Here is a 22,228-nt window from a genome sequence, read left to right on the forward strand (position 1 = left end):
TGTGTGCAGAGGAGAAGAACCAAGATGATCAAGGGTCTGGAAACCAAGCCTTATGAGGAGTGGTTGAAGGAGCTGGGTATTTTTATTCTGGAAAAGAGGGGACTGGGGGAGATATGAGACCCATCTTCAAATATCTCAAGGGCTGTCACATGGAAGAGGGAGCATGCTTGCTTTCGCCTGCTCTGGAGGGGAGGACTCAAGCCATAGCTGTCAACCTTCCTTTATTTGGAGGGAAACTCCCTTATTCCAGCGCCGTTTCCCGCTGCTACCCCGGATTGTTGATATCGTGTAAATTTCCCGGATTTCAAAGGAAGCAGCTCCTCTCCCTCCCTCCCTGCCGGCCAGGGAGGAGGGAGGCTCCAACTGTGTTGCTTGGCTGCGTTGCTCACCACTAAGCAGTCTAAGAACGACTGGGTGGTGGAGCTTGCATGCCTTGTGCCGATCAAATCGGCCGTGTTGCCTGGGGACTCGCCTTTGCTCAGCGCTTCCCAGCGGAGAGGTGACGGTATGGTTTTCCTTGCTGCTGTATCCCTTTGCCGGGTTGCTGCGCTGTAGGAACCACTGCTTGAGACTTCGTTTGGCTGCTGGCTGGTCTTTCTGCTTTTGGGCTATTGGCTCAGAGGGGCTCTACTCTCTCTGTCTCTCTCTCTCTCTCTCTCTGTGTGTGTGTGTGTGTGTGTGTGTGAGAGAGAGAGAGAGAGAGAGAGAGAGAGAGTGAATGTGTCACTTAAGCTGATAGTAGGAATGCTGTAGCTTCACACACTTACCTTCACACAATGTGTAATTAACTTGGGGAATTTTTTTGCCGCAGGATATGGTGAGGTCAGTACTTTAGATTTACAAGGGGATCTGAGAGATGAATGGGAGATACGGTTTGTCAGTATTAATGGACAGCTAAATAGAAGTTTAACCCCCAAAGTTAGGACCAAGATTCAAATCCTGACTGGGTAACTTTGCTCACTAGTAACATTGAACCATGAGGACGAGGTGGTTGGACGGTGTTCTCGAAGCTACCAGCATGAGTTTGAACAAACTGCGGGAGGCAGTGGAAGACAGGAGTGCCTGGGACAGATGAGGCTGCTGATCCCTTATTTTCAAATCTGAAAGTTGACAGCTATGACTCAAACCAATGGCTTCAAGTCTGTGATGTAGGTATGATGTTTCTGGGGGTGGTCTTGGACTCCAGGGCGGGCAATTTAAAATGTCTATATAAGGGCTTGCACGCATGGCTCGGGGTCCTCCTCCTCTCTCCTGCATGTGGGGGAGCACCCTGTTGCAACAGTTAATAAATATCAGGCTTACGGGCTGCTTTGCTTCTCAATATTCTCTGGTTGGTCTCTGTTATTTTCTCCTACCAATAGGGAACCTATGTAAGGACTCTGTATGGGCTCTTGAGTACCCCATAAGGGAAAAGGAGCAGTTTTTTTTTACTTATATCACATGGATGCAGCCTCACTACCAGGGGTAAAGGTAAAGGTAAAGGTACCCCTGCCCATACGGGCCAGTCTTGACAGACTCTAGGGTTGTGCGCCCATCTCACTCAAAGAGGCCGGGGGCCAGCGCTGTCTGAAGACACTTCTGGGTCACGTGGCCAGCGTGACATCGCTGCTCTGGCGAGCCAGAGCCGCACACGGAAACGCCATTTACCTTTCCGCTAGTAAGCGGTCCCTATTTATCTACTTGCACCCGAGAGTGCTTTCGAACTGCTAGGTTGGCAGGCGTTGGGACCGAACAACGGGAACGCACCCCGCCGCGGGGATTCGAACCGCCGACCTTTCGATCGGCAAGCCCTAGACGCTGAGGCTTTTACCCACAGCGCCACCCGCGTCCCAGTATTAATGGACAGCTAAATAGAAACTTAACCCCCAAAGTTAGGACCAAGATTCAAATCCTGACTGGGTAACTTTGCTCACTAGTAACATTGAACCATGAGGACGAGGTGGTTGGACAGTGTTCTCGAAGCTACCAGCATGAGTTTGACCATGGCGGTGAGGCTTTAACCAAGAGCGCCACCCACTACCAGGGGTATCTGATGACAAATGCCGACTCCCTCGGACTGAAAGCAGAGATGTGCGCCACACCCCATAGTTAAATTTGACTGGACTTAACCATCCTCGGGTTCTTTACCTTTTATCTTTATTACTTCCTGCGATCGGGACACTATTTCTGTTGATGTAGCCTAGAGTCACTTTGGAGAATAGAAGAAATGGTGGAAACTGTTGTACTTTAAGAAATAGGGTTTATTCAGCTATTTACACCTTCAGTCTGCATGGAGGAAGTCCAGATCTTACGGCATGGTCAGTTCAAGAGGCAGCAGTGCAGGCATACAGCCTCTCTCTCCAAGATGGATCTCTCCTCCCCCCCCCCACCTTCTTTCTCCCAGAAACCCCTTGCCTTCCCCCAGAGCAGGTACCCTGGCAACCTACCAAATCCCCAGTTTTTGTTCACACCTAGGGGCAAGAGGGAAGTTCCCTTACATTGTTAATGGCCCCTATTGTACTCTTGATAGCCCTGGGTCAGCCAGGTTGATTTGCATAAGCCAGCCCAGGAATTCCCTGTCTGGAACAGCTCTGCAGTTTATGTTCTAATCTAATCCATATCCCAATTGATCAAAATCCTAGCATTTATTCATTCTGAGGGCTTAACAATAGCATTAGCTTTGCTGCTGCATTGCACTATTGACTCATGTTCAGCCTGTGGTCCACCAAAACCCCTATATCCTTTTCACATGTACTGCTAGTAAGCCAGATTGCCCCCACCCCATATTTGTGCATCTTGTTCTTCCTTCCTATGTGCAGAACCTGACATTTGTCCCCATTGAAATTCATTTTGTTAGCTGGGACTCAATGTAGGGTTGCAAAAAAAAGGACACATGTGTTGACTTCTGCTTTTAGCTATGGATCGCTATGACTCTGCCCATGAAAAAGGGGACATGTCCTGGAAAAAGAGGACAAATGGCACCCCAAATCCTGATTCTTTCTTCTGCGGCATTAGCTGCCCCTCCCAGTTTGGTGCCATCTGCAAATCTGATGAGCATTCCCATTGCTGGATGTAACAATAGATCAAGCTTGCTCCCTCTAAAATATTGAAGGCTGATCTTCCTACCAGTCTCTCAGACCTGGAGGCTTTCAGCAGCACAGCAGGTACAGAGGGGGTGACCTCACAGAGGAGCAGGTAAGCCAGTCCACAAAAGAGAGTAATATACCCATGACCTCATAGAGCCCATGAAGGTGTGGTCAGGCTGCTTCTACCAAATAGCTACCCAGTGAAAGGGAAGCACTGAGACTCTCCTATCAGATATTGGAAGTCGAAGGAGTGGATCATTTAAGAGGATTTTGAATCAAATGTCCCTATCAGGGTGAGTGATGAGCCAAGCAAAGACCTCTCCGCTCCTTTCAATTCCCTCCTCCAAATGACCCCTGGACTGGTTATGGATGTGGGAAAACACATTAGCTCCAACATGACAAAACCTCCTGGTTTTCTTCCTCCATGTTTCCCAATGAACTGTATTTCTTAAAAAAAAACCTAAAACAAACCTGGAAAGAGAAAGTGTGTTTTGACATGCAGTATCCTAACATTCCGACCAACTTCTCCCGGGAAGTCATTGAAGCAGTGTTTTTTTTTAGGCAGTATAATCTTTTATTTTGTTGTTGTTTAGTTGTTTAGTCGTCTCTGACTCTTCATGACCCCATGGACCAGAGCACGCCAGGCTCTTCTGTCTTCAATCTTTTATTTTAAGGTAAAGGTACCCCTGCCCATACGGGCCAGTTGTGTCTGACTCTAGGGTTGCGTGCTCATCTCGCTCAAGAGGCCGGGAGCCAGCGCCGTCCGAAGACACTTCCAGGTCACGTGGCCAGTGTGACCAAGCTGCAGCTGGTGAGCCAGCACCAGCGCCGCACATGGAAACGCCGTTTACCTTCCCGCTATAAAGCGGTACCTATTTATCTACTTGCACTTAGGGGTGCTTTCGAACTGCTAGGAGGGCAGGAGCTGGGACCAAACGACAGGAGCTCACCCCGCCGCGGGGATTCGAACCGCCGACCATACAATCGGCAAGTCCTAGGCACTGAGGTTTTACCCACAGTGCCACCCGCGTCCCAATCTTTTATTTTAGGCACCTATAAAACATGAAGCACATTTCCCCCTAGTTTTTCTAGCAACATATTCACATATGGTTTTGTCCTCAGAGCTTCCTTGCAATGTCATATTCTAGAGACATTTTTGGGGGGAGAAACAGCAGCCGTGTAGAAGGCAAAGTAAAGGGGGAGATGGGGTGAAAAAAACCCAAAACTCTATACTTTACAGAGTTGTTATTCTAATTCACCAGATCTTAACCTATTACAGTATTTCCCGATTTTTAAAGACGTGTTTCCCCACAAAGCAATTTTGTCATGGGAGAAAAGGTCAAATTTATATTTTTTGAACATGTGATGCCATATCGTTTGAACTAATGTTATTTTTTCAATAGTATCTTGAATATTAATGTATTTAGACCCGAGTGCCACCCATCTTTCTTGCAGTGCTACATAGGAATATTCCAAGGTAGCCCAATTTGGAGTTACTTTCAATTGTGGGTCTCCAGAATTGTGTACCTGACAGTAAATATGCTTAGTGATACAGTTCTAAAGAGCATTTTCTTTCCCCTACAAGGTCAGGTTCAATGACTGCTATCTGTTGATATACATTGATAAGTCATGATACATTTTGTTGATGTTTAACAATGCTAATTTAGATCAATCTTGTGGTAATAATAACACACAGTTGACTCATGTTCAGCTTGTGGTCCACCAAGACCCCTGGGTCCTTTTTGCATGTACTGCTACTTAGAAGAAGAGTTTGGATTTGATATCCCACCTTTCACTCCCTTTAAGGAGTCTCAAAGCGGCTAACATTCTCCTTTCCCTTCCTCCCCCACAACAAACACTCTGTGAGGTGAGTGGGGCTGAGAGACTTCAGAGAAGTGTGACTAACCCAAAGTCTCCCAGAAGCTGCATGTGGAGGAGTGGGGAAGCGAACCCGGTTCACCAGATTACGAGTCCACCGCTCTTAACCACTATACCACACTGGCTCTCCCATCTTCTATTTGTGCATCTGGTTCTTCCTGCCTAAGTGCAGAACTTTACATTTGTCCCTGTTGAAATTCATTTGGTTAGCTTGGGTCCAGCTATGGAGAGTGCCCAGCTATGGGGCTGTACTATTGAGTCTGGGTCAAGACAAATAAGGACTTGCTTACTAACCTATAGTCGCTCTTGTGTCTGCTTCTTCCTTGGCCCTCATTCCCACACAGAACAACATGCGTGTGAGCAGGGCACAGGGCTTCATACTGCTGGCTGGCTTCCTGACTTACGTGGTGATGGGGGCCCTCGTCTTTGAGATTCTGGAGAAGGATCACAACAAAAAAGTAATAGATACAGTGTTTCACCTGAAAAATGATTTTCTTTTGAACTACTCCGCTCTCACCCCAGAAGAGGTGGAGTTATTCATACAGGTAAGGCATTATTTCAGGAAGACTGAAAAGAGATGACTGTGGCATGACAACAGAGGTCGAGAGGTCAGAAAGTATATATGGGGGGAATACAGTTTAGGAGGTGGGAATTGAGGTGGGGACAGAATCAGTGGCCAGCATAGAGCCTTCCTTCTGCATGTGGAATGTTATCCCCATGGAGGATTAGGCAAATTGATGGAGTGTATGTTTTTGGAGCAAGAAGACCAAAATCTCTCTTGGGGAAATGGGAGAGAAACACTTAGTATTGAACTTGAGATATAAATAATAAAGCTTGTTATAGTGTTGCCATCAGTGCTATTTTTCTAGGAAAAGAGGTATCGGAAGTTCCCAGAACTCACCATGAACGCCTCCCTCCTTCTCCTATAATGGCAAAGGCGCCCACTTGAGAGGTGCCAGAACTGAGTTCCAGAGAGTTCCTGCTGAAAAAAGCCCTTGTTGCCATCCTGACCAGTCAAGACTTGTCTTCAAGTCTTGTGTAAAGAGTCTACTTTATCACTAAGCTTTGAGGGTGAAACTGCTGCATCCCTCTCAACAACCCAAACATAGATCACAGTTTTCACTGGGAAAGCTTGGTGCAAACCACAACAAGCACCCCTTGGAGTGTGGGCCTTTGCCTGGAAAGAGTGGAGGAAAAGTTGAGTGTGCATAAGTCCTATGCCTACCAGTTACTGGGGGTGACAAGTGAGGGGAGGGCTGTTGTGCTCAGGTCCTGTTTGTGGGCTTCCCATGAGCACTGGGCTGGCCACTGGGGGAAGAACATGCTGGACTGATCCACAAGAACTTCCCTTGTGAATGCATAGAGATTTGGTTAGCAGTATCTGGTGATAATTAGAGGAGGGTCTATTCTTATTGCTGGAATATTCAAACTGAGTCTTGCCTTCAATTGCAGAAATTAATAAGATCTGTTCGGAAGGGCATAATTCCAGCAGCAACCCACCCTTCAGAAAAATACAGCAACTGGGATTTCGCTAATTCATTCTTCTTCGTGGGCACTATGTTAGCCACAATAGGTACTGTCATTTGGTTCTGGCTTCTCCCCGAATATAGTATGCAGGGCATTCAACTGCTCTCACATAAATTGCGTTAAGCAGCAGGTTTTGCTTTTGCTCTTTCATCATTCTTCACACCTCATTTTTGTCCTCCCTGTTCATTTATTATATGCCCAACGAGCCCATTCCCTGATTAGTTATTTATTCTCCTCCATTCTGGGGCCAACCCATTATTAAAACTACTTTGTGGAAAGTAGTTGGGCTAGGGAAACGAGTTCAAATCCCACCCGGTGCAACTGACCCCATGCCAGTCTCCCAATGCAAATCCGTCCCTCTCAGCACAACCCTATACATTCAGTGGGACTTGCTCGCCAAATAAATTATCATTGATTATTTAAGACAAGCTTTTTGCTTTGTTTTTCAGCCTCTTAAATCATGCCTCTTCTTACACCAGAAGCCAATTTGCATTCTGGATAAGAATTAATTAATAAGAATTAATTGGCAGATAGATCAGCCAAGTCTTAATTGAGGCCAATCGCAAAGGAAACTAAAATGGAGGTTTTTCTGAGCAGAAAACTTACCCTGAGGGCTATTATGGGGTATCTGGGCACACTGGTGGTTCCTCTGTCTAAGACGCTCCTTGCATGCCCAATTTCATCACCAAAGACATATCATCCCAAAGCAAATAAGTTTTTTTGTAATTCATTGTTTAACTCTCACCAATTTTGAAAAACTGAAAAATCTGAAGGTTAAGCATGTTTCAATTCACAGGCAAGGCTAGGTCAGACTGGAATTGAGAGAAATCAAATTCCTTGAGCATTCTTAAAGTCTTTAGGGGCCTGGGAATTGCAACTTATTTTAGCCATGACGGCCACGAATGGAGGAACTCAGCTCTCTCCTCACTGCAGATCAACCTACATTTGTTTTCATTGTCATGAAAATGCAGTCAACTCCTAATTCACATTACAAATATATTATCAATCTTTTGGGGTTTTTTAAAGGGTTGCCATGATGAGTCTCCATTTCACCCAATGTTTCACAAGGTCTCCGAAGTCATACCTGCACACTTGGCCTCTGCCATTGCATCTCAGGTCAGTTCTTCCACAGTGGGCCTGTCCGGTCCAAGGAACAGGAGGGAGAGACTTGAAGCTCCCATATAATTATCCTGACACCAAGTGCATCGGCTTAAAGGAGATCAGTGAGTGCAGTACATAAAATAAATACATTGGGATGTATTCAAGGCTGCCATTTCCATTGTGCACAGACCTCTGCTTGCACAATGAAGCTTATCCCTCTTCTCCTCACTGCACCCCTCTGAGCACCCTCAAAGTCTGCTCCAGAGGGTATGGGGATCCTCTGGAGCAGATTTGGGGGTTGTACAGGAGAGAGGAAAGGAAGGAACAGTCAGTCTCAATGTACATGTTGCTCTCCACTGGAAACAACCCTTCGTCGGGACCCTGCTCTGTAACTTCTCTAGGCAATTGGCAAATCAACAGTTGTTGACATCCTTTGCAACCCTTTCTTAATCTTTCAACAGGCTATGGAAACGTCTCTCCGCAAACGAAAGAAGGGCAGATCTTTTGTATTATTTTTGCTCTCTTTGGAATCCCCTTCAACCTCATCTGCTTGAACTATATTGGCTTTTTAGTCTCAAAACTCTTCGAAAGCTGTGCAAGGAATGTGTTTGGGAAAGGAAAGAAGGTAATTCAGTTACTTTATCTGGAGATGATTTCTAATCTTACCAGTCAGACTGAGGCTCCGGTCTGGTGGAACGCTCTGCCTCATGGGACCAGGGCCCTGTGGGATCTGATTTCTTTCCGCAGGGCCTGTAAGACAGAGTTGTTCCGCCTGGCCTTTGGCTTGGAGTCAATTTAATTCCCTCCCTCCCCCTCTTTCTTTTTCCTTTCTCCTCCTGTGAAGAGGCTGCATCTTAACGTTTTAATGTTGTATTTTAATCTTGTTTTTTAAATTGTGTTTTAATCAACTTGTTTTTATTATCGGTTGTTAGCTGCCCTGAGCCAGGTCTTGGCTGGGGAAGATGGGGTATAAAAAAAATATTATTATTATTATTATTATTATTATTATTATTATTATTATTAGGTCAGCTTTGATGAGAACAGGATCCTCAACTAGATGGGCCCTTGCCTGATCCAGCAGGGTTCTTCTCTTATTATATTGCATATACATATGCATATATGATTAGTTGCCTTATAAGAGGTGGAAGACAAGAATAATTTAGACATGTGCATTATGCCCTCTAAATAAGTGAGGTAGATAAATTCAAGCTCTGCCTTCAAATAGGAATGGGAGAAGCTCGCCAAATTATTTGTTTTAAGAAGCTCATATTTTTGAAACATAGCTGTTTGCCTTTAGCAAAACTGGCTCCAGGATAAATTTGCAAAATATATCTTCCTAAATTCATGGAATTATTTTTTCTTAATTCTCCAAAATGTTAGTGGGTGCGAGGGTGTGTGCAACAATGTACAGCTTAACAATGTACAATGTACAGCTTAACAAATCGTCACCTTTTCATGCATAAACGTTAACAAAATGTACAACACAGTTTAGATATTACAAACTCGGACATTACTTTCCCCTATAGTTCCATTTTTTTCAGTGTTTTGAAAATCAAGTTTGCCAAGTTAACTTGGGATTACGACAGACCAAGGCTTTTAGTTACTTGCCTGTTTCTAAAACGAAATCCTTTTTTCCCAAGCCTCTTATCCTATCCGTTCTATCTTCTTTACTCAGCATTTCCCCCTCACACTCCTGGTCTGGTCCAACAATAATTTTTAAATAAAGTCCATTCAGCCTCAATGGGGTGGGGGAGGGCATAGTAAAACCTTGTTAAATTCCTTATTAAGCATAAATCAAAGCCTCCCCCTTCTTTTCCTTGGTAAGAAAGTACCATAGCCACGGCTACACACAATTATTCCATTTTTGCAGGGGAGGACAAGAGAGAAAAGAATCATTTGGATGAAAGCACAAAGTGTTTTGTCCTCCCCTTTCCTTTTTGGCTGTTATGGGGAATTTCAAGCTTCAGGGGAAAAACCACACACATTCAAATACCTTCGAAGAACCAAATCCCATCCTTTCGGCAACTGATTGATTGCAGCCCATTATCGTATGCCATTTCAGGAGTGCCTCATGATTAACGGCAATATTCCAAACTGGTGGTCCCAAATCATGCCAGAGATGGAGGTTCGTCCATGGCAAGGACACCCTTCCCAGGGCACACCCGTTCTGCCTTTCAAGTTGGCAGAAACGGGCTTAAACGACACCGCGGGATGCAGTGAACTCCCCAGAACCATCTGAGGAGCATTGCCAGGAATCTTACCTCATAAATCCTGGCTTTCCCCTGCCTGAACAGCTCCTCTGCCCCAGAGGGCAATAGAGCCTGACCACCATAAATCATGACATCAGCACCAAACCGTGCTACAGATGAAGTCTAACTAGGGTGGAATTATTATTATTTATCTGTTAATGCAGCCTAAAATCATTGGCTCAAGGCCAAGAAAACTGAGTTCTGTTCCATCAAACCTGCCTTTTTTCTTTTCTTGCTTTATCTTTCAGAAAACAGCAAGATATATTTCCGTGTTCGTGGTTGTGGGACTTCTAATGTTTCTTATTTTGCCATCACTCCTCTTTCAATGGGTGGAGGGCTGGACTTTTTATGAAGCTGTCTATTTTACATTTATAACACTTAGCACCATTGGTTTTGGAGACTATCTAATAGGTAAGGCTTTCAAAATACTTTCATATTGTGAGCTTAACTGGTTATTGGGGTGTTATCCATGAAGAACTTTAAAAAATGTTAAAAACATCCATACAAAAGAAACCACAGCATACTTATTAGGCCTATTGGGAAAAGACATACCTCAGAAAGTGAAAGGAATTTTCTTATATGCTACAGCAGCTGTCAGGATAATATACGCTACCAAATGGAAAGTGAAGCAATACCCACGAAAGAAGAATGGTTATACAAACTAACTGAATTCATAGAAATGGCAATGCTAACTGCCTATATATGAAGGCTGACAAACCAAAACAGAACATGTTGATATGCTTAGACTAAAGGAGTAAAGAGGAAAGGATAAAACCAATTAGGATGCAAAAAGGAAATTAAAATTCAATAACATAAAGATTGTACTGAAATTAAAAGTTAAGGAAGTTGAGGTGTGGTGGAGGGGAATGATATGGGAATTCATGGGGGGTATAGGTTTATATATGTTTATATGTTTTTTCTTTTGTATTGAAAGGGTATCTTACCTTTTTCTTTTATGTAGTATGAAAATTTAATAATAATAATAATAATAATAATAATAGCCATCCCAATGAGTACTCATCAATGGTTCCTTGAAATCCTGGAAAAAAAGTGACAAGTAGGGTGCCACCAGGTTCTGTTCTGGGCCTGTTGTTGTTCAACGTCTTTATAAATGCTTGGCTGAATGAATTGAGAGGATGCTTCTCAAATGTACAGCTGACACTGAACTCGGAGGGGTAGCTAATGCCACAGAAAACAGAATCAATTCAAAATGACCTTAACAGATTGGAGAACTGGGCACAAGCTAACAAAATGCATTTCAATAGGGACAAATGTAAGGTTCTACACTTAGTCAGGAAGAAGCAGCTGCACAAATATAGGACGGGGGACACCTGGCTTACTAGCAGTACATGTGAAAAGGATCTAGGGGTCTTGGTGGACCACAAGCTTAACATGAGTCCACAGTGTGATGCAGCAGCAGCAACAGCAACAAAAAAAAAGCTAACGCTATTCTCGGCTGCATCGGTAGAAGTATAGTGTCCAGATCAAGGGAAGTAATAGCACCACTCTATTCTGCCTTGGTCAGAACACACCTAGAATACTGTGTCCAGTTCTGGGCACCACAGTTTAAGAAGAATGTTGACCAGCTGGAAAATGTGCAGAGAAGGGCAGCCAAAATGATCAAGAGTCTGCAAACTAAGCCTTATGAAGAATGGTTGAAGGAGCTGGGTATGTAGGATGTGCACCGATTGGAAATGTGGTAGGGCAACCACCCCAAAGCTTTTGCAGGCCAAAACAGCATCATGAGCCCAAACCATCACAAATAGACAATAATACGGACATTGGCAGTTTCCTGTGTTCGTCTTCCCACAATTCATTTTTTGTTAAGAAATAATAATGTTTTATTTAAGCATATATATATATATATATATATAAATAAAGTACACACACTTAACCCCAAAAGCCAAAGAGAGTAAAGGGAAAGGGTAAGAAAGAAAAAAGGATGAAGTACCACACCCATTTGACTCCCCTCCACCAGCACTGGACATCTTTGAGTCATTTAAGTTCTTATTTACATTGCTATCATTTATCACGGTGACAGCAGCCAAGAAATTAAAAGATGCCTGCTTCTTGGGAGAAAAGCAATGACAAACCTAGACAGCATCTTAAAAAGCAGAGACATCATCTTGCCAACAAAGGTCCATATAGTTAAAGCTATGGTTTTCCCAGTAGTGATGTATGGAAGTGAGAGCTGGACCATAAAGAAGGCTGATCGCCGAAGAATGGATGCTTTTGAATTATGGTGTTGGAGCTGACTCTTGAGAGTCCCATGGACTGCAAGAAGATCAAACCTCTCCATTCTGAAGGAAATCAGCCCTGAGTGCTCCACTAGAAGGACAGATCCTGAAGCTGAGGCTCCAATACTTTGGCCATCTCATGAGAAGAGAAGACTCCCTGGAAAAGACCCTGATGTTGGGAAAGATGGAGCACACAAGGAGAAGGGGACGACAGAGGGCGAGATGGTGGGACAGTGTTCTCGAAGCTACCAGCATGAGTTTGACCAAACTGCGGGAGGCCGTGGAAGACAGGAGTGCCTGGCATGCTCTGGTCCATGGGTCATGAAGAGTCGGACACGACTAAACGACTAAACAACAACAACAATCATTTATTACTGTAATTACTTCTTTTATAGTACTATTATGGTATAACATCAAGTCACCTTACAAGCTTAGTGTAAACATATCAGCATGTTATCTTTAGAGCAGTGTTTGTTCATATATTCTTCGAACCATATCCATTCTGCCCTTAATTTCTGGTGTGTTTGATACCTTATTACCGTAATTAATTTTGCAAATTCTATAAACTCTGTTAGTTTAATTAACCAATCCTCTTTTGTAGGTATGTGATTTCCTTTCCAGTTCTTTACAAGGAGTATTTTGGCTGCTGCGACTGCATATAGAAATAATTTTCTCCTATCTTGAGACTATGCTCAGCAGGAATGTCTCATGGTTTTTTTCTATAGATATTCTGAGCATCTTTTTAAATCTTCATGGGTGCAGCTTCAATCCCCCCCCCTTTTTCGCATCCCCACCATAAGGGCATCACTTCCAGCAAAGGTTGGATTTGGTCTTATAGTTTTTGGCAATCAATGGTGTCATGTGCCATCTATAAAACAACTTCATCATGTTCTCTTTTATAGAATAACAGGAAGTGAATGTTAGTCAATTTTCAATAGTCTTTCCCACTGGTCTAATTCTATTGCATATCTGATATCTTGGGCCCATTTGATCTGTGCTTCTTTTATTTGTTCATCCTTTACATCCCATTCTAGTAATAAATCATATACTTTAGATAGTAATTTTTTGTTACTTCCTAATAATACTTTTTGTAATTATATTTTTTCCTCTTTAAAGTCTGATATATTTTTAATACAAGCTAAAAACATTATTTAGTTGATGATACTGGAGCCAGCCCGTAAGATGGTACCTAATTTCTTCAAATGTTTTCAATTTTTTTAAAGATATGATTGTTATTAATTTTCCAATAAAAACAAATTTATAACATCACAAGAGACTAGGGCCCTGCGGGACCTGACATCTTTCCGCAGGGCCTGTAAGACAGAGCTGTTCCACCAGGCCTTTGGTCAGGGCGCAGCCTGACCCCCTCCTCTGGCAATCAGCACAGGGTCTTGCTTGATGGTTGCCATCAATTTGTTTTTGATTGATTTTTATGGTGAAAGGTTTTTAGAATGTTGGATTGTTTTGACTGTTGTTAGCCACCCTGAGCCCAGCTTTGGCTGGGGAGGGCGGGGTATAAATAAAATTTATTATTATTATTATTATTATTATTATTATTATTATTATTATTATCATTAAACATCAAAAACTCATCACATATCTTTTAGACTTCCATCAACATGTCTGATAATTTTCCATAATTATCACAAATCTTCACATTTCTTAATTTATATTGCACTATATATATCTTATCTTACCATGTTGTTTAAACAATATTTCTACCAAATCTTCTTACAGAGCTTCTTGAAAACTTACAAACGTTATATCATTATCACAAATATTTTTAATATATTCTGTAAATTTACTCCAGTCCTCAGTGAATCTTTGGTCTCGTCGGTTGCGAATCCTCCCTGTCAATCTCTCCAGTTCCGCATAATCCATTAATTTCAATCTCCATTCTTCAATCGTAGGCATTTCTTCTTGTTTCCATTTCTGGGCCAAAAGAGTTCTGGCTGCTGTTACTGCATACAGAAATATTTTCTGATCGTTCCTTTTTATTTCACCACCTAATATTCCTAATAGAAATGCTTCTGGTTTTTTAACAAATGTATATTTCAGTATTTTCTTTATCTCATTATATATCATTTCCCAGAAGCACTTCATTTTTTTACATTCCCACCACATATGATAAAATGTCCCTTCTTTCTCCTTACATTTCCAACATTTATTACTCACCTTATACATCTTACTTAATTTAACTGGTGTTATATACCATCGATATGTCATTTTCATAACATTTTCTTTAATTGTGGTACATGCCGTAAATCTCATCTCTTCCACAATTTTATCCAACCATCAAACTGAATGTTATATCCAAAGTCTTTGGCCCATTGAATCATAACTGATTTAACCTCTTCATCCTGACAAGATGTCTCGGGAAGTGTGCTGTCTCCCCGGGGCTAAGATCCAAGATGTAACTGAACGACTGCCAGGAATCATAAAACCCACTGACAAATACCCCTTCCTCTTGGTTCATGTGGGAACCAATGACACTGCATGCAATAGCCTCCAGAAGATCAAAAGAGACTACGAGGCTCTGGGCAGGAAATTGAAGCAATTAAATGCACAAATCATCATCTCATCTGTCCTCCCAATTGAACGACGTGGCCCAGGGAGAGAGGGGAAAATAGTGGAAGTAAACAGCTGGCTTCGCAAATGGTGTAAACAGGAACGGTTTGGATTCTTAGATCACGGACTACAGTTTCTTGAAGATGGACTTCTGGCAAGCGATGGGCTGCACCTCACAACGGATGGGAGGAATGTTTTTGCCAAAAAACTCAGAAACCTCATCAGGAGGGCTTTAAACTGACTAATGTGGGGGAGGGAGACAGTGCTCCTGAAGGCAGGAGTCTATCAATTGATGAAGATGATCATCCAAATGTCATAGACCAAATGGAGCAAACAGCAAGCAGACCTAGTGGTGGGAGGAAAAAATCCTTAAATAAGAGACACGGGGGAATGACTAATGGACTTCAATGTCTGTACACTAATGCACAAAGCATGGGAAATAAACAAGATGAGCTTGAGCTCTTGGTACAGCAAACTAAATATGACATAATAGGCATCACTGAAACCTGGTGGGATAAGTCCCACGATTGGAATGTAAAAATGGAGGGATACAATCTATTTCAGAGAAACAGACCAGACAAGAAAGGAGGAGGAGTGGCGTTATATGTCAGGGATGTGTATACCTGTGAAGAGATCCAAGATTTAGAACCTCAAAGCCAAAGTGAGAGCATTTGGGTCAAAATTAAGGGAGAGAAGAATAACAGTGACCTCATTGTGGGAGTTTACTATAGATCCCCAAGCCAAACGGAGGACATAGATGAGGCCTTCCTGGAACAGATGGCCAAGCATGCAAAAGGAAGGGAGATAGTAGTAATGGGGGACTTCAATTACCCGGATATTTGTTGGATGTCAAACTCAGCCAAGAGCATAAGGTCAAACAGATTCCTCACTGGCCTTGCAGACAACTTCATTGTCCAGAAAGTGGGAGAAGCAACAAGAGGAACAGCCACTTTAGATCTGGTCCTAACCAATGTCGATGACCTGGTTAATGGGATAGAAGTGGAAGGATCATTAGGCGCAAGTGATCATGCTCTTCTGAAGTTTACTATACAACGGAAAGGAGCAGCCAAGCATACTAGGACTCAATTTCTTGACTTTAAGAAAGCCGACTTCATAAAACTTAGGGAAGTGCTGGGTGAGATCCCATGGACAGTAATACTAAAAGGAAAGGGAGTTCATGATGGCTGGGAGTTTGTTAAGAGGGAGATAGTAAAAGCACAACTTCAGGCAATACCAATGAGACGGAAACATGGAAGGTGCCTAAAGAAGCCAGGGTGGCTATCTAAAGAACTTTTAACTGAGTTAAGATTAAAAAAGGATGTGTACAAAAAATGGAAAAGGGGGGAAACCACCAAAGAGGAATTCAAACAAATAGCCAGCACGTGTAGACACAAAGTCAGAAAAGCTAAAGCACAGAATGAACTCAGGCTTGCTAGAGAGGTTAAAAGCAACAAAAAAGGCTTTTATGGGTATGTTCGTAGCAAAAGGAAGAACAAAGAAACAGTGGGGTCACTCAGAGGAGAGGATGGTGAAATGCAAACAGGGGACACAGAAAGGGCTGAACTCCTCAATGCCTTCTTTGCCTCAGTCTTCTCCGATAAAGAAAACAATGCCCGACCTGAAGAATTTGGAGCAAATGATTCAGCAGAGAAAACACAGCCCAGAATAACTAAGGAGATAGTATAAGAATACTTGGCTAGTTTAGATGTATTCAAGTCTCCAGGGCCAGATGAACTGCATCCAAGAGTATTAAAAGAACTGGCAGATGTGATATCAGAACCACTGGCAATCATCTTTGAGAATTCCTGGAGAACAGGCGAAGTCCCAGCAGACTGGAGGAGGGCAAATGTTGTCCCTATTTTCAAAAAGGGGAAAAGAGAGGACCCAAATAATTACCGCCCAGTCAGTCTGACATCAATACCAGGGAAGATTCTGGAGCAGATCATTAAGCAAACAATCTGTGAGCACCTAGAAAGGAATGCTGTGATCACCAATAGTCAGCATGGATTTCTGAAAAATAAGTCATGTCAGACGAACCTGATCTCATTTTTTGACAGAATTACAAGCCTGGTAGATGAAGGGAACACAGTGGATGTAGCCTACCTTGATTTCAGCAAGGCATTTGACAAGGTGCCTCATGATATTCTTGTAAAGAAGCTGGTAAAATGCGGTCTTGACTATGCTACCACTCAGTGGATTTGTAACTGGCTGACTGACCGGACCCAAAGGGTGCTCATCAATGGTTCCTCTTCATCCTGGAGAAGAGTGACTAGTGGGGTGCCACAGGGTTCTGTCTTGGGCCCGGTCTTATTCAACATCTTTATCAACGACTTGGATGATGGACTCAAGGGCATCCTGATCAAATTTGCAGATGACACCAAACTGGGAGGGGTGGCTAACACCCCAGAGGACAGGATCACACTTCAAAACCACCTTGACAGATTAGAGAACTGGGCCAAAACAAACAAGATGAATTTTAACAGGGAGAAATGTAAAGTATTGCACTTGGGCAAAAAAAATGAGAGGCACAAGTACAAGATGGGTGACACCTGGCTTGAGAGCAGTACATGTGAAAAGGATCTAGGAGTCTTGGTTGACCACAAACTTGACATGAGCCAACAGTGTGACGCGGCAGCTAAAAAAGCCAATGCAATTCTGGGCTGCATCAATAGGAGTATGGCATCTAGATCAAGGGAAGTTATAGTGCCACTGTATTCTGCTCTGGTCAGACCTCACCTGGAGTACTGTGTCCAGTTCTGGGCACCACAGTTCAAGAAGGACACTGACAAACTGGAACGTGTCCAGAGGAGGGCAACCAAAATGGTCAAAGGCCTGGAAACGATGCCTTATGAGGAACGGCTAAGGGAGCTGGGCATGTTTAGCCTGGAGAAGAGGAGGTTAAGGGGTGATATGATAGCCATGTTCAAATATATCAAAGGATGTCACATAGAGGAGGGAGAAAGGTTGTTTTCTGCTGCTCCAGAGAAGCGGACACGGAGCAATGGATCCAAACTACAAGAAAGAAGATTCCACCTAAACATTAGGAAGAACTTCCTGACAGTAAGAGCTGTTCGACAGTGGAATTTGCTGCCAAGGAGTGTGGTGGAGTCTCCTTCTTTGGAGGTCTTTAAGCAGAGGCTTGACAGCAATATGTCAGGAGTGCTCTGATGGTGTTTCCTGCTTGGCAGGGGGTTGGACTCGATGGCCCTTGTGGTCTCTTCCAACTCTATGATTCTATGATTCTATGATTCTATGATCCTTCAAATGCCATTCTAATAATAATTTATACATCATAGATAAATTTTTAACTTCATTATTCAATACTTCTCGTTGAAACCTAGATTCTTTTTCAAAATAGCCTCTTTCTGTAACCTCTTTTCTAAACATTTCATTAATCTGAAAGTAATGCAGCCAATCGTTTACATATTCTTTCACTTCTTCATATGGTTTCATTTTCCACTTACTTCCCTCTTTCTCAATTAAACTTCCATATGTTATCCACCTCCCAGTCATATTGATCTTTTTAACACTCATCACCTCTAATGGTGATAACCAGTGTGGTATTTTGGGTTCAAGTAGGTTTTTGTACCTACCCCATACCTCAATCAGAGATCCTCTAATAATATGATTTTCGAAACCTTTATGCACTCGTTTTTTTTATACCATAAATATGCGTGCCAACCAAATCTATTATCATATCCTTCCAGATCTAACAAATTTGTATTTTCTAATTTCATCCATTCTTTCAACCAACATATGCACGATGCTTCATAATATAATCTCATATCTGGCAGGGCGAAGCCTCCCCTCTCTTTTAAATCTGTTAACAACTTAAATTTTATTCTTGGCTTTTTGCCCTGCCAGATATATCTTGAAATCACTTTTTGCCACTCTTTAAATATTGCAACTCCTTTAATTACTGGAATTGCTTGGAACAAAAACAGCATTTTCGGTAACACACTCATCTTTATCGTTGCAATTCTTCCCCAAAATGATAATTTCATTCTACCCCACACCTCTAAGTCTCGTTTAACTTTGTTCCATACTGGTACATAATTATTTTGAAACAAGTCAATATTTCTGGGAGTCAATGCAATCCCTAAATATTTCACTTTCTTTACCACCTCAATCTCAGTCTGTTGCTGTTTTCTTTCACTAGTTTATTGGTCTATGTTTCTCACCATTATTTTGGTTTTTTTCTTATTCAATTAAAAACCTGCCACCTGTCCAAATTCTTCTATTTCTTTTAATACCTCTTTAATACTCTTTATGGGATCTTCTATAGTTATAACCAAGTCATCAGCAAATGCCTTTACTTTATATTGATTATGGCCAACTGACACACCTTTTATCCTTTCATTGTTTCTTATTGAGCTTAGTAAGACTTCCAGGACTGATATGAATAACAACGGTGATAAAGGACACCGTTGTCTTGTACCCTTAGTTATTGCAATATTTTCCGTTATTACATTATTAACAATTAATTTTGCTCTTTGTTCGGAATATATTGCCTTTATACCATTTAGAAAAGACTGGCCCATATCCATCATTTCTAGATTTTTTAACATAAATTCCCAGGAAATATTATCAAAGGCTTTCTCCGCATCCACAAAAATTAACATTGCTTGTTTATCCTTCCTGTTAATCAGATATTCCATTATATCAATTATATTTCTTATAGAATCATAGAATCATAGAATCATAGAGTTGGAAGAGACCACAAGGGTCATCGAGTCCAACCCCCTGCCAAGCAAGAAACACCATCAGAGCACTCCTGACATATGGTTGTCAAGCCTCTGCTTAAAGACGTCCAAAGAAGGAGACTCCACCACACTCCTTGGCAGCAAATTCCACTGTCGAACAGCTCTTACTGTCAGGAAGTTCTTCCTAATGTTTAGGTGGAATCTTCTTTCTTGTAGTTTGGATCCATTGCTCAGTGTTATCTTTCATCTGTCTACCAGGAAGGAAACCTGCTTGATCCTTCTGTATCATTTCCTTTAAAATCCTTTTCATCCTATTCGCTAAAATGTTTGCAAACATTTTGTAATCATTATTTAATAATGAGATCGGCCTGTAATTCTTGTGTCAAGTCTGAGTCCTGTTTGGGAATGAAAGTTATATGGGCTTCTTTCCAAGTCTCTGGTATTTCTTCCTTTTGAAAGATGTTATTCATCACTTCTTTTAATGGTACTAACGGTGTGTTTCATTTCTTTATAATATCTTGCACTAAATCCATCTGGTCCCAGTGTCTTCCCACTTTTCAGTTCTCTTATTGCGTTTTTAATTTCATCCATTTCAATTGGCTCGTTCAATTTATTTTTATTACAATTCGATATTTTCTGCACCTCTTTCTTCTTTAAATAGTCCTCTATTTCTTTTGTATTACATCTCCCCTTTCTTTTGTGCAATTCTCTATAAAAGTCTACAAATCCTTTCCAAATTCCTTTTGGATTTTCAATATCTTGATCTTCCACTTTTATTTTATTTATTAAATTTTGCTCTTTCCTTCTTTTAATTTGCCATGCCAACCATTTTCCAGACTTATTTGCAAATTCAAAATTCCTCTGCTTCATTTTTTTAATATTCCATTCCACTTCCTTATTAATTATCATCGCAAATTGAGTTTGAAGCACTTTTATGTTTTGTTTCACTTTTTCATCCTTGGGCCTCATAGTTAGTTTTTTCTCATTTTCCATAATTTGTTTTAGGATTTCCTTTTTCCCTTTTTCTCTCATTTTATTTTTAATTGCATTTTGCTGGATGAAAAAACCCCTCATCACCGCTTTACTAGCGTCCCACACCATACTCATTCTTGTGCCTTTATTCACATTATTTACAAAATAGTCCGTTAGGCATTTCTGTGCCCTTTCCACTATCTTCTGATCATCCAGCAAGTTTTCATTTATTCTCCATCTGAAAGATTTTTCTTCATATCCTTTTAGAGTACATTTAATTGCGTTATGATCCGAGAAGACTTTTGGTTGTATTTCGATCTTTAAGATTCTCGATGTTAGTTCATTGGATATCCATATCTGATCGATTCTTGACATTGATTGGTTTGCGTCTGAAATAAATGTAAATTGTTTTTCTAATGGGTGTCTTTGTCTCCAAATATCGATCAAATTACAGTTCTCTACCACTTCAAAGAATGATTTTGGAAGTTTCCTTCTTTTGTTTTCCCAGACGCCCATAGTCTATCTATTTCCATAGAAACTACACCATTCATATCACCCATTATTATAATCTTTCGCTCCAAATATTCAAATAATCTTTCCTCCAGGTCCTTAAAGAAATCCATTTTATTTCCATTCGGTGCATAAACTCCAATGATTATAAGTTGACTTGAACTGCTATAATTCTCCGTTCTTCATCCTTAAATATTTGTTGTGCCTCCAATTTATTTTTAATATACAATACCACTCCTCTCTTTTTACTTTTATCAGATGAAACAAACTCATTTCCTAATTTTTTATTTATCAAAAATTTTCAGTGCGTTTTTTAAACATGTGTCTCTTGTTGGCATATAATATCCAAATTCTTTTGTTTAAAATATTGTTCAATTTTATTTCGCTTTTTTTATCGTTCATTCCATTAACATTCCATGTCCATAATTTTAACGCCATATTGTATTCCAATTAATATTACAATATTACAATTTTTAAAAATAAATTCTTTTCTTCTTCTTCTCCTTCCTCTTCTTCCTCCTGTTCATCTTCTCCTTTTCCTCTTTTGTCCTTTTTATCTCTCCCCTCTTCCTCCACTGATCTCGAGAATTCTACTCCGCTGGCACCTGCTCCCCTCATCCCCACTTCCTCTTCTTCTGTCATCAGCTCCTTGTATCTTCTAAATAATTTATCCACTTCATCTGGTCTTGTAAGTCTGTGCCTTTTCCCTTTATATGTAAATGCCACTCCTTCTGGAAATTCCCATTTAAACTCAACCTGATTTTTCTTCAAAGATTGTAACAAATGTCCATAACAGTCTCGTTTTTTCAAAAGGCGAAGTGGTACATCTTTAAAAATAATTATATAATTCCCATCAATATTTAATCTTTTTTCTCTATTTTTTTTGTAAAATTAAGTCTCTCATCTATTTATCTTTGAAAATAATCAAACAATCTCCAGGGAATTTCTTTGCTCTAGTTGTCCCTTGTCCTTATTTGAAAGGCATTTTGTATTGTTTTAGCCACATCCTCCGCTTGCAGGTCTAACCATTGGGCAATCTCTGCCGTCAATTTTTCTTTTATCAGTTCTCCTGCACTTCAGGCACAGACCTCAATCTCAGATTTGTCTGTCTTTCTCTTAGTTCATTCATTGCAACCGCATCCCACAACTCTTCCTGTGTCTTGTTAACTTCAGATACTTCCGCTCTAGTTTTTTCCTCTTCTCTTTTCATATCTGTCAGAGCTGGCTCCGGGTCCCAGCTCACCAAGGACCAACGCTAGCCGGTAGTACAGTATCAAAGTCTTTATGAAGAATAGTCTCCATTTACAAGTCTCAGCGTCCCAGCTCTACGTCTGAGCTTTAGACCGGCGAAGCTCTATCTGGATCTCCGCCCCCTGTGCACCAGCTTAAAACTCTAATCTTACTCCACCTCCTCCTTC

General features: G+C 41.4%; 1 protein-coding gene and 2 long non-coding RNA genes across 3 annotated transcripts in view; 1 reads left to right on the forward strand and 2 right to left on the reverse strand.

Moving 5' to 3' along the window:
• LOC310677934 overlaps window positions 1-22,228 on the reverse strand; it is an 82,277-nt gene that overhangs the window by 6,647 nt on the left and 53,402 nt on the right. The window lies entirely within an intron of this gene.
• Window positions 4,099-7,693, reverse strand: LOC310677791. Its single transcript, XR_014511453.1, has 3 exons — window positions 7,555-7,693; window positions 5,238-5,377; window positions 4,099-4,118 (listed from the first exon to the last, which is right to left on the reverse strand). It is a non-coding gene; the product is annotated as an uncharacterized lncRNA (long non-coding RNA).
• Window positions 5,294-22,228, forward strand: part of LOC310677220 (potassium channel, subfamily K, member 16-like) — a gene marked incomplete at its 5' end in the record, with an annotated part of 20,272 nt that continues 3,337 nt past the window's right edge. Inside the window, 4 exons of the mRNA XM_083439783.1 lie at window positions 5,294-5,488; window positions 6,396-6,516; window positions 8,033-8,196; window positions 10,069-10,231. Coding sequence (XP_083295909.1) covers window positions 5,294-5,488; window positions 6,396-6,516; window positions 8,033-8,196; window positions 10,069-10,231 — 643 coding nt within the window. The remainder of the gene's footprint in view (window positions 5,489-6,395; window positions 6,517-8,032; window positions 8,197-10,068; window positions 10,232-22,228) is intronic.

This window comes from Podarcis tiliguerta, assembly GCF_965153285.1.
Source record: "Podarcis tiliguerta genome assembly, chromosome: 1".
Classification (NCBI taxonomy): domain Eukaryota; kingdom Metazoa; phylum Chordata; class Lepidosauria; order Squamata; family Lacertidae; genus Podarcis; species Podarcis tiliguerta.